Source organism: Ovis canadensis, chromosome 12, assembly GCF_042477335.2.
Source record: "Ovis canadensis isolate MfBH-ARS-UI-01 breed Bighorn chromosome 12, ARS-UI_OviCan_v2, whole genome shotgun sequence".
NCBI lineage: Eukaryota > Metazoa > Chordata > Mammalia > Artiodactyla > Bovidae > Ovis > Ovis canadensis.
Genome location: NC_091256.1, coordinates 16,988,347 through 17,001,167, shown reverse-complemented (window position 1 = coordinate 17,001,167; position 12,821 = coordinate 16,988,347). Strand labels below are relative to the sequence as shown.

At 34.6% G+C, this 12,821-nt stretch overlaps 1 protein-coding gene across 2 annotated transcripts in view; it reads left to right on the top strand.

Moving 5' to 3' along the window:
- Positions 1 to 12,821, top strand: part of LOC138416344 (complement factor H) — a 112,891-nt gene that overhangs the window by 77,177 nt on the left and 22,893 nt on the right. For both annotated transcript variants that reach the window (XR_011247633.1, XM_069545282.1), the window contains exons 15-16: positions 2,371 to 2,538; positions 8,020 to 8,202. Coding sequence is in view for 1 of the 2 variants with exons in the window: in XM_069545282.1 (XP_069401383.1) it covers positions 2,371 to 2,538; positions 8,020 to 8,202 (351 nt within the window). In the remaining variant the exon portion in view is untranslated. The remainder of the gene's footprint in view (positions 1 to 2,370; positions 2,539 to 8,019; positions 8,203 to 12,821) is intronic.

The following is a 12,821-nucleotide window of genomic DNA, read 5'->3' as shown; positions in this document are numbered from 1 at the left end:
GTGTGATTAGATTGACTAGTTTTCTGTGATTATGGTTCCAGTGTGTCTTCCCTCTTGCAACACCTACCATCTTACTTGGGTTTCTCTTACACGTGAGTCTGAGTGAACTCCAGGAGTTGGTGATGGACAGGGAGGCCTGGGGTGCTGCGATTCATGGGGTCGCAAAGAGTCAGACACGACTGAGCGACTAACCTGAACCGAACTGAACTAGTTACCAGGAAAATACAACTATCATTGCAGAAATGCCATTTTTGCTTTTATATGATACTCTTTCTTTTAGAACATTTGAAATCAGGAATTATAGTTGAGGAGGAAAACACCCATTTGATACATTTGTGTAGGAGTCTTGCCTCTGTCAAGCTTCTAACAATGAATATTTCTCTATCTGTTTCAAATTCTGCAAAGAGAAGTTACTGTGCTGGGGAGGGTGGGCTCAAGCCCTCCCTATTAGTAGGTAACTCTGTCATGGGAGGTGCTTGGGGTGGGCCCAGGAACCTGCCCTGACTCATTTCCCTGTAAGAGACTCATACTGAGTTTTGGATGACCAAGTCTTTGATGACTGACCAGGAGAATCAATGTTAGCTGCCTTCTTTCATTTTTTCTCTTGGAATAGACTTTTTCCTGGCTCTGCATTCAAAGAGAGCCCTGGACGCCCAGGCCTATTAACTCATTATATTTCTAGTCATTAATTATTCCAAGAAGAAGGTAGGACTTAGGCTAGGGCCCTGAGTGAGGGCAGGGACTGACTGTTTTCTTTGCCAACAGTATGTCGAAAGACTCCTACTTAAAAGACCAGTTGACAGATGGGAGACATTCAGTAGGAGTTTATTTAGTTACATAGTAATTTTTTTGCTTATTAATCCCTGCATTTTCATGAACACATTCCTGTCCTAGGTATTGCCAGTTCTTCAAGACCAAATCTCATCTTTGTCCTCTTCTATCTCCTCAAATGACCTCACCTCATTTGACTTTTCATTCTACCTAATGCCAAAATGTTTGCTTATTACTCTTCTGACCTCAGAGTTTTCCTTGCAAAGGTTAATCCTCTACCTGTATTCAGTTTACTATAGTCCCCCTTTGCTATAATAGACCTTATTCCAGTTTTCTTCTCTCAAGGTTTATTTTGTAACTCTGTCTAATCTAGCTTGTCTTTCTTCCTACTATGCTTGTTTTCTCCTAATAAAATAAGTCTGTTTTCCTTCCAGAAACCAGTCCATCATAGGATGAGGTCTGCAGCCACTATTTCTCCTTTTGAGTATACATCTTCCTTTGGCCACCATTCCTTGAAGAATACTACTGGTTTTTTGTCCCTCTACACCCTGAAGAAATCTTAAAAACAGGCTAATTCTCAAGCCTCTAGTGTGTTTTCAATTCAGTTTGTTATTTTATTTTTCAGAATTTCATTTTGAAATCATCTCTTTTCTTTGACTAACTACTTGACTTTCCTTATTTTATTCATTTCATTTAACCTTTATTATTAACAAATCATTCACATATACTGCCAATGACCTATATGGATATTTTTTCAAATTCAAAAAGAACTTCCACCTGCACTAAATTTATGAAATAGGTATATATATATATATATATATATATATATATATATTAAGCTTTTTTAGTCCATATTTAACTTATCCTGGAGCTAGGAAAAATTGTTATCATGGCTTTATATTGCATTATAATGATTTGATACATAACATAGTGGCTCAAAGACTCTAAGTATATATACAAGATAGGTTGTAACTTTTAAGTACCCATCTTCTTATTTCAAGTGTTTATTTTCGGTGTCAGATAAAAGATTTGCTTAGAAGTTAAGATTCTTACAAAACACCTTGGATGTAGTTTTCTTATTATGTTTCATTACATTTCTTGAAAAAACATTTATAAAGTAGCAACTTGGTATGCTTTGTCCACAGAAAATTGTTTTTATTTTATTGTTTTAAGATTGTGAATTAAAAATAATGCAGAGATGCTTAAGGTCAACAAGCAAATTATATGAACATTTGCACAGATGTCAAGTTTGGGACTAAAGTTATTCATGTGATAACTATTCACTATGTAGATCATCAAAAAGTATTCTAGTCAAAAAGGCAGAAATCTTTAGGATGGGTATTTTTTTCTGAAATTTCAAAAGCTGGATGCAAGACTCAGGCTCATGTATAATTTTTCATTTCATGCAATTTGATCAGCAAGAACTTGGCTGGTGGAATTTGTAAGCATAAATTCTAACGTCATTATTTTATTCACTCCATAGCTATTTTTAAAAATTATTTATTTGTTTTTTACTTTACAATATTGTTTGGTTTTGCCATACTTAGCTATTTGGTTCTTTAGAATTAGTCTTTTCAAGGGAATGTTTTCATTTTATAGCAACAGATGAACTTAAGAAGTGTAAATGGTCAACTGAGGGAAAACTAGCACATACGATTGAATATGACCATAACACCAACAAAAGTTACCAATGTCGAGGAAAATCAGAACAGAAACACTCAATCTGTATAAATGGAGAATGGGATCCTAAAGTAGACTGCAAAGAAGGTAATCTCTTGTCTATAATGTTCTAAAAAATGTATTCTATATCTCTCTAACTTGTAAAAGTAGTATTTTGTCTCCTTCAAGGAAATTTAGCTATTTATCATTCCAAATATTTTCCATCTGCAAGGTAATTTAGAAGTTAATCAAAATACTGTGTCTAAATATTAATTGTATAATGTGCCTTAGTCAGCTATGTGACAAACCACTCAGAGACTTTGTAAATTTAAATTAACATCTGGGCAGTAGGTGTGCTCATTTCTATGGGAAAGCCATTGTTTTTGATTTTGTGTATTACACATAAATGTACTTATGCTTGTGCTGAACTTTTATGCATTTATTGGCATATCTATATGTATCAATCTATATATCTATTTATATATATTTATCTATCTGGTCATCAATTTATCTTTGTTTAACTATCTTGAAAAGTCTTGAGTCATGTTTACATGATGAATTCCAGTTGAATAGGTTCATTTCAATTTTCCACTTTTAATATGTTTCTCTTCTCTGACTCTATGACATCTTGACTCCCTATCCTCAATATGTTTACCAGTTTCTACAAGCCTAGAGTATCTAGAAAGAAGCTTCAAATCAATAGAAAACCAGATCTACTGTCTAATATGCAACCTCATAATTCATACTTTTATAAAGATCCTAATATAAAAATCATACAACAATAAAGCTGTATTGATGGAAAATAAATTATTTAGAGAAGCATAACTATTTGGAGATTAAACAACAAGCTTCTAAATAACTGCCATGACGATACATAGTGTACATTGTATATTATGGGCTTCCTTGGTAGTTGAGCTGGTAAAGAATCCGCCTGCCATGCAGGAGACCCCAGTTCAATTTCTAGATCAGGAATATCCCCTAGAGAAGAGAGGCTGCACGCTCCAGAATTCCTGAGTTTCCCTGGTAGATCAGTCTACAATCTGCTTGCAGTGGGTGGGACCTGGGTTCGGTCCCTGTATTGTGAAGATCCCATGGAGGCAACCCACTCCAGTGTTCTTGCCTGGAGAAGCCCCAAGAACAAAGGAGCCTGGCAGGTTGCAGACCATGGGATCACAAAGAGTGGGACATGACCGAGTGGCTAAGCACAGCATTGTATATTAATCATTATATATTTATGATTGCTTGGTCCTTGTGAATTAACTTTTTTATAATTATAAAGTATTTCTTAATTTTTGTCATGCACCTTGTCTGGAAGTCTGTATTAGCTTATTAAATATAGTTAAATTAAAACAATTTATTATTTCATATGATGAAGGAATTCCCAACATATTTCAAGGAATTCATGTTTATAAATTATTCTAAATTAGTAGCAAATAAAAAATTAAAAGAGCTTGCTACACAACTGCATCTCTAAGGAAACAAGTAACATCTACAGGTAGTGAGGTACGTATGTTCTACAGTTTCTTCTAGAAACTATAACTTTATGTGAGTATTTTTAAGTATGTTATCTGTCTCATGTTAACATTTGAGGATTGCATAAAGTACAAGTTGATTTTTTATGGGTGGATTGTCAATTATTTTAAGAATATGCGTGGAAAAGCCATTGAAGTGAAAAATCAGTTAAATATGGAAGTGTTGATTTATTTCTGAACTTTCTATTTAGTCATTTAACTATCTTCACTGCTGCCAAATTACCTTTGTAACTAGCTTTTTAGCAGGCTGAAAGTCTCATAATAGTCTCCAAGTATGTTTCTGTCACTCAAATTTCCTTTAGTTATTTTGGTTTTGAACATAGAAATTCCAGGGGAAACTTACAAATTTTGATAAAATATTGGGTTGTATATTGAACAGGATGACTTTGTAATGAGAAACGAACTTTGGACAATTGGCTTCTTTACCATATTGAATTTTGAATTCATAAACATGATATGTCTCTATTTCTGCTTCAATTTTTCCAGACATACAAATAGGCTCCCCTGGGGGCTCAGATAGTAAAGAATCTGCCTGCAATTCAGGAGACCCGGGTTCAGTCCCTGAGTAGGGAAGAGTCCCTGGAGAAGGGAATGGCTACCCACTCCAGTATTCTTGCCTGGAGAATCCCATGGACAGAGAAGCCTGGCAGGCTGCAGTCCATAGGGTTGCAGAGAGTTGGACATGACTGAGCACACGTGAGATCTGATATGCAGTTTGTTTCTTCGAAAAATTCCCTTGAAGAATTCAGTTTCTTTAATAGGGAGTATGCTATTCACATTTTCTACATTGTCTTCTCACTGTGTGAAAGTTGCATTTTTCAAGAAATATCTCTATTTTACCTAACTTATGAAATTGATTGATGAAAAATCATTTCTAATAGTCACTTAACATTCTATTTTTCTTTTAATCCTATAGTATATTTGGTAATATCACCTCTTTCATTTTTGGTATTGAGAGTTGTTCCCTCCTTCATTTTGTGAATAAAGTTTTGTTTTTCAACATTATCATTTTCAAATTAACATTTTAAACACACTCAGCTTCTTCCATTTCCTCTCTTGTCTAATTTTTACTAATTTTTAGTAATTTTTACTAATTTCATGATTTTTACCTTTTTTAATTTTCAAATTAACATTTTAAACACACTCAGCTTCTTCCATTTCCTCTCTTGTCTAATTTTTACTAATTTTTACTAATTTTACTAATTTCATGATTTTTACCTTTTTTAATTTTCTGTTTTCTATTAATCTTTCTCAATTTTTTCTCTCTTGTGGACTTAATTTTCCTTTTTTCTGATCGCTTCATTGTAATTTTACTCTCTCATTTTTTAAGATAAAAAATGAAAACATTGATTCAAACCATCCTGCTTTTTAAATCTAAACCTGTAAAACTACCTTTTTTTACTTCTAAGTATTGCTTTACCTGTGTAAAACTACCTTTGTTCACTTCTAAGCATTGCTTTACCTGTGCCTCAAAAATTTATAAATATGTATCAATTTTATTTTCAATTAACTGTATGTGAAATATGTTCTAATCTTCCTAGTGGCTTCTTTGATGTAACAGTTATTTAGAAATGTGTTGTTTAATTCTCACATGTTTATGGTTTTCTAAATAATTCATTCTCCATTAACAGTAATACTGTGGTATGATTTTTATCTAGAGAGCTGCCTATATTTACTGTACACAATTTGAAGATTATCATCGTTGATTACATAGATAATTTATTCTTATTGAATTCTAATCTAATTCCCTTGTCATAGAACACACTCTGTAAATTTTTAATATTTTGAATTTTATTCTTTGTTGTGCAGCATATTGTCTATCTTTGTGATGTTTCCATTTCATATAAAGTATATGTGAATTCTGCTTTCTAGATCAGGTTAACATTGTTGATAGTGTTCTAAAATGTACCTATGTCTTAAAATAGCTTTTTCTAGTTGTTTTATCCGTCAGAGTAGGAAGGCTCTCAGAATTGCTAAAAAGGGATGTGGATTTGTCTATTTCTTCTCTCAGTTCTGCCCATCTTTGCTTCATGTATTCTGATATATTCTTAGATACATTATATATTTATAATGGCGTAGTCCTTGTGAATTAACTTTTTAATATTTATAAAATAGGTCTTCATAGTTATCATAATATGCCTTCTCTGGAAGTCCACATTAATTTATTGAAATACAGATAATTAATTTAAAACACCTGATTATTTTCATGTGATAAAAGAATTCCTAATCAATTGCGTGTAATATGTCCTCAAATTATTCTCTATAAATTAAAAGCAATTGTAAATTAAAAGAAAGCTAGCTAAACAACTTATTCATCCATATCACAAAACTTGAAAATTAAAAAAATTTTTCTATGATTTACTGACAGAAAATATGTTAAATTAAGTAAAATGAAAACTGTATATTTTGAAATCTATGGTATACAGCAAAAAAACCAAAGATATGTATAGATTAAAACTTGCTTTACAAAATAAAGGGACTTAAGTAATAGGTAGTACAATCTAGAATCTAGAAAAGAACATACATCCAAAGAACATAGAAAGAAAAAAAAACCTAAAAGTAAAATGTCAATTTTTATAATAAGCTAAAAAGTATAAATAGCTGATTTGCAAAAGATTCAGTTTATGGGGAAATGTGGTGTATAGACTAACTTTTGTAAGACTTTTAACAAATTAAAATTATTAGGACAAAAATGTTTAAACATCAGACATAAAAGAAAATAAATTCTTGAAAATACATTGATAAAAATGTCAAAATAGTTAAAACAGAAATAAGAGAAATATTTGTGATGAAACATAAAATATTCCAAGTCTTTCCTGGTGGCTCTGATGGTAAAGAATCCACCCGAGTTGCAGGAGACCTCGATTCAAGTCCTGTGTTGGGAAGATCCATTGGAGGAGGGCAAGGCAACCCACTCAAGTATTCTTGCCTGGAGAATCCAGAATCCTTATGGACAGAGGAGCCTGGCAGATTGTAGTCCATGGGGTCACAAAGAGTCTGACATAACTGAGTGATTAAGCACAACACAGCACAAAAAATACTCCTGTTGACTTAGATCAGCATAGAAAATCTGATGGTATTACTAATGATGAATAAAGTGTATTCAGTCAAATATTTCCCTGAATTTAATACAAAATGTTAGATCCCTGAAAGGATTTATGAGTTTCCAGCCTATACTTGCATAGTGTTTCTAATGAAATAGAAATGAAGTATGACAGGAGAAAGCAAAACCAAGGAGTCATAGAGGGCTCCAAATTCTTCCAGGTGTATTCACACAGTCTTCCCTCAGTTGAGCAGAACAGGCTTTGTCTTTAGATTATGAATTGGATATTTGAGGTATCTCCATTTGATGGACTCAGACACAGTTTACAGAGGGATCTTTTATACCCTCTGGTCACATAGAAAAAGCCAGGCTTGCCAATCCATTAAAGAGGGTTCATTCATCTATGTATATATCATTGAATAGTGCAGGCAAGCTAGTGAATTGTACCTCCAGGAGAGTACTCTACTGTAAACAATACACTCTAAATCCCAGTGAACATATCTAACTCTTACCTTGTTCAAGAATCAGCATCAAATTAATAGGTTATTAACTAAATGTAGTTTCTCATCTGGCTAATCAACTCCCATGATAGAAAAATTTGTGAGGGCTTCAATCTAATTCCAAAATATCTGATCATGAATACCTGCTTAAAAAACAAACAAACAAACAAACAAAAACCCGACAATGACCCTGATAAGTTTTTCCTCAGTACCTATAACTGAGTGAGCAATTCAATTAGGGCATTCTAAAGGTTAGAAAAAACATAAAATCCGTTTTATGTAAATCATGCAAGATTGAGCACAGGAAGAATAAAAGGAAGAAACTAAGACCATGAGACAATGAACCAAATGTGATATACTGAAGTGCTAAACAAGCTTAAGAGTATAATTACAGAGTATCATATTATTTGATCATTTATGATATAACATTAGAGCTTTCTGTTTATTGAAAAATTTTCCTTTAATATTTGAACTTATGATTTTTAATCAAGAAATCTAAATTTAATATTTTCAGAAGCACAAATACAAACATGCCCACCTCCACCTCAAATTCCCAATGCTCGAGGTATGACAACTACAGTGAAATATCAGGATGGAGAAAAAATATCAATTCTATGTAAAGAAAATTATTTAATTCAAGATGCAGAAGAAATTGTGTGCAAGGATGGGAGATGGCAGTCAATCCCACGTTGTATTGGTAAGCAGTGCATGCATAAGTTTGTTTAAAATATTCTTTAAAGAAGATTAATACTCCTCTAAGCTTTGTATCCTTCCATGGTGGCTCAGTGGTAAAGAAACTCTTGCAATGCAAGAGATGCAGAAGATATGGGTTCAAATCCTGGATGGGGAAGATCCCCTGGGGAGGAGGGTGGCAACCCACTCCAGTGTTCTTGCCTGGGAAATTCCATGGACAGAGGAAGCTGGTGGACTAGAGTCCACTGGGTCACAAAGAGTGGACATGACTAAGTGACTGAGCATGCACACAATCTTTGTATGGATCAGCAAGATGAAGTCCTCTCTCTTTCTTCCAATTTATCTTGAAACAGTAAATCACAGTTTCAGTTTATGAATTGATGAACACTCTTTCACTTCTGATGTGAAACACAGACAAACTCCTTGGGCTACTGTGCAAATAACAGGTACATTTTATGTTTATGCAAATTTTATTCCTGATGATCAAAAGACAAGAATGAAGGGACAACTGGGCTGCCCAGCCTGGGAGTCATGGTCCTGAAAAATAAGCCCCCAGAAATTCTGACTTAGAAGTCCAGAGTAACTTGTGCACAAGAAAGCCAGAGGGCGTTAGGAAACAGAGCTTCTTCTGTTCTTTAAGGGAATACAAAATCTCACATACTCTGTGTCCCAGTGAAGTGGCATCAATGGAAAAGAAGCTTGGGTTAGACTAATTTGTTTTTCTTTGTGAAACTTCTAGAGAGATAGGAGACAATGGGATCATAGATACTGGTACCAGCCATCATGAGAGACAAGTACCACTTTAGAGTTCTCCCTAACACACACATACATAACTTACTAGCACCAGAGGCTTAACAACTCACCGGCATGACAACACCAACCCCAGACTCCACTGGGCTCCACAGCTGCTACACCTGCATCTCACCCTGCTCTTGGGTGTGATATCAGTAGCTCAAGTGCGCTTAGGCCCTGAAGCCAGTTCCATCAACCCTTCATCCTGCCTATGAGTGGGCTGGCAGCCACCACATAAGGCACAGTCTGTCAGGCACCTGGGGAGGAGGTGGGAACCTTGCCTACCAGTGCACCCAGAGTAGTTGGCACTGACACAACAGAAGGGCACCCCTATATCATCTAGATCTGCTGCACAGATCCTACAGAGGGGACCATTCTGTTGGGCTCCATAGACTTCTGCATAAGACTACTTCTCTGAGATCAGGAATACACCTAACTCTAAGAAATAAACACAGTTAGGTAAAATCAGGAGACAGAGAAATGCATTCCAAATGAAGGAATAAGACAACATCTGAGAAAAGTTAGTAAACAAAGTTAAGATAAGCAATCTACCTACCCAATAAAGCATTTAAAGTAATGACCATAAAGATGTTCAGTGGACTCTAGAGAAGAATGGATGAAAGCAGAATTTTAAGAATAAGAAAAATATAAAGACTAAACAGTGCTGAAGGATACAACAGCTGAGATGAAAAATACACTAACGAAAATCTTTAGTAGTTTAGAGGATTCAGAAGAATGGATCAGAGATCTGGAAGACAGGGTAGTGGAAACTTCCCAAACAGCATAGGACAAAGGAAAAAGAATTTATAAAATGAGGATAGGTTAACAGACATCTGGGACAACATCAGTACCATTCTCATTATGGGGATCTAAAACAGAGAGAGACAGAGACTTATTTGAAGAAATAATAGCTGACCTTTTCTAACGTGGGGAAGGAAAGAGACATTCAGGTCTTGAAATCAGACAGTCCCAAAAAGAGATGAACCTGAAGAGGTCCATACCAGGACACATTATCATTTAATGGAAAAAAATTAATAATGTTATTGTTCCAAAGTAAATGGCAATGTGATCATACTTATCAGTAATTACCTTAAATGCAAATGGGTTGAATGCCCCAACCAAAAGACAAAGACTGGGTGAATGGATACAAAAACAAGACCCCTATATATGCTGTCTAAAAGAGACCCACCTGAAAACAAGGGACACGTACAGAGTGAAAGTGAAAGGGTGGGAAAAGATATTTCATGCAAATGGAGACCAAAAGAAAGCAGGAGTAGCAATACTCATATCAGATAAAATAGACTGAAATAAAGGCTGTGAAAAGAGACAAAGACACTACCTAATGATCAAAGGATCAATCCAAAAAGAAGATATAACAATTATATATATATATATATATATATATATATATATATATATGCACCCAACATAGGAGCAGCTCAATACAGAAGGCAAATGCTAACAAGTATGAAAGGAGAAATGAATAATAACACATTAATAGTGGGAGATTTTATACCCCACTCACACGTATGGACATGTCATCCAAACAGAAAATTAGCAAGGAAACGCAAACTTTAAATGATACAATGGACCAGATAGACCTAATTGATATCTATAGGACATTTCACCCCCAAGCAGTGCATTTCACCTTTTTCTCAAGTGCACAAGGGCCATTCTCCAGGATACATCACATCCTGGGCCATAAATCTAGCCTTGGTAAATTCAAAAAAATTGAAATCCTTTCAGAGATCTTTTCTGATCACAATGTGGTAAGATTAGATGTCAACTACAGGAAAAAGAAACTATTAAAAATACAAACATATGGATGTTAAGTTACATGATTCTTAATCACTAACAAAATAATGGAAGAAATCAAAAAGGAAATCAAAATATGCATAGAAACAAATGAAAATGAAAACACAACAACTGAAGACATATGGGAATCAGTAAAAAGAGTGCTAAGGGGAAGGTTCATAGCTTTACAAGCTTACCTCAAGAAACAAGACAAAAATAAATAACCTAACTTTACACCTAAAGCAACTAGAAAAATATGAACCCCAGGTATAGTATAAGGAAGAAAATCATAAAAATTAGGGCACAAATAAATGAAGAAGAAACAAAGGAGACTATAGCAAAACAAACAAACAAAAAAAACACACCCAAAAACTAAAAGCTAGTTCTTTGAGAAGATAAATAAAATAGACAAACCATTAGCCAGACTCATCAAGAAAAAAAGGGAAAAGAAATCAATAAAATTAGAAATGAAAATGGAGAAATCAGAGCAGGCAACACAGAAATACAAAGGAACATAAGTGACTACTATCAGCAACTATAAGCCGATAAAATAGACAACTTGGAAGAAATGGACGAATTCCGAGAAAAGTATAACCTTCCAAAACTGAACCAGGAAGAAAGAGAAAATCTTAACAGACCCATCACAAGCATGGAAATAGAAACTGGAATCAAAAATTTTCCAAGAAACGAAAGCCCAGGACCAGATGGCTTCATAGGTGAATTTATCAAAAATTTAGAGATGAGCTAACACCTATCCTTCCCTGGTGGCTCAGAGGATAAAGCATCTGCCTGCAATGTGGTAGACCTGTGTTCAATCCCTGGGTAGGTAAGATCCCTTGGAGAAGGAAATGGCAACCCACTCCAATACTCTTGCCTAGAACATCCCACAGATGGAGAAGCCTGGTAGGCTACAGTCCATGGGGTCGCAAAGAGTCGGACACGACTTAACAACTTCACTTTCACTTTTCTTTTCAACACCTATCCTACTCAGACGCTTCCAGAAAAATACAGAGGAAGGTAAACTCCCAAACTCATTCTGTGAGGCCAACATCACCCTAATTCCAAAACCAGACAAAGATGCCACAGAAAAAGAACACTAAAGGCCAATACCACTGATGAACATATGTGCAAAAATCCTTAAAAAAATTCTAGCAAACAGAATCTAACAACATATTAAAAAGATCATACATCATGATCAAATGGGCTTTATCTCAAGGATGCAAGGATTCCTCAATATTCACAAATCAATCAATGTCATACACCACATTAATAAATTGAAGGAAAAAAACCCGTATGATTATTTCAATAGATGCAGAGAAAGCCTTTAACAAAACTCAACATCCATTTATGATAAAAACCGTCCAGAAAGAAGGCATAGAAGGAACATACCTCAACATAATAAAAGCCATATATGATAAACCCACACCAAACATTATCCTCAATGGCAAAAAATTGAAATCATTTCCCCTAAAGTGAGGAACAGGACAAGAGTGCTCACTCTCACCACTACTATTCAACATAGTTTTGGAAGTTTTATCCACAGCACTCAGAGAAGAAAAGGAAATAAAGGAATCTAGATTGGAAAAGAAGAAGCAAAACTCTCATCTTTTGCAGATGACACGATCCTCTACATAGAAAACGCTAAAGACACCATGAGAAAATTACTAGAGCTAATCAATGAATATAGTAAATTTGCAGGATATAAAATTAATACACAGAAATCTCTTGCATTCCTATACACTAACAATGAGAAAACAGAGAAATTAAGGAAACAATCGCATTCACCACTGTGATGAAATGAATAAAATACTTAGGAATAAATCTACCTAAAGAAACAAAAGACCTATACATGGAAAGCTATAAAACAGTGATGAAGGAAATCAAAGATGACACAAATAGATGGAGAAATATACCATGTTCATGGATCAGAAGAATCAATATACTGAAAATGAGTATACTGCTCAAAGCAATCTATAGATTCAGTGCAATCCCTATCAAGCTCCAACAACATTTTTTTCACAAAACTAAAACAAATAA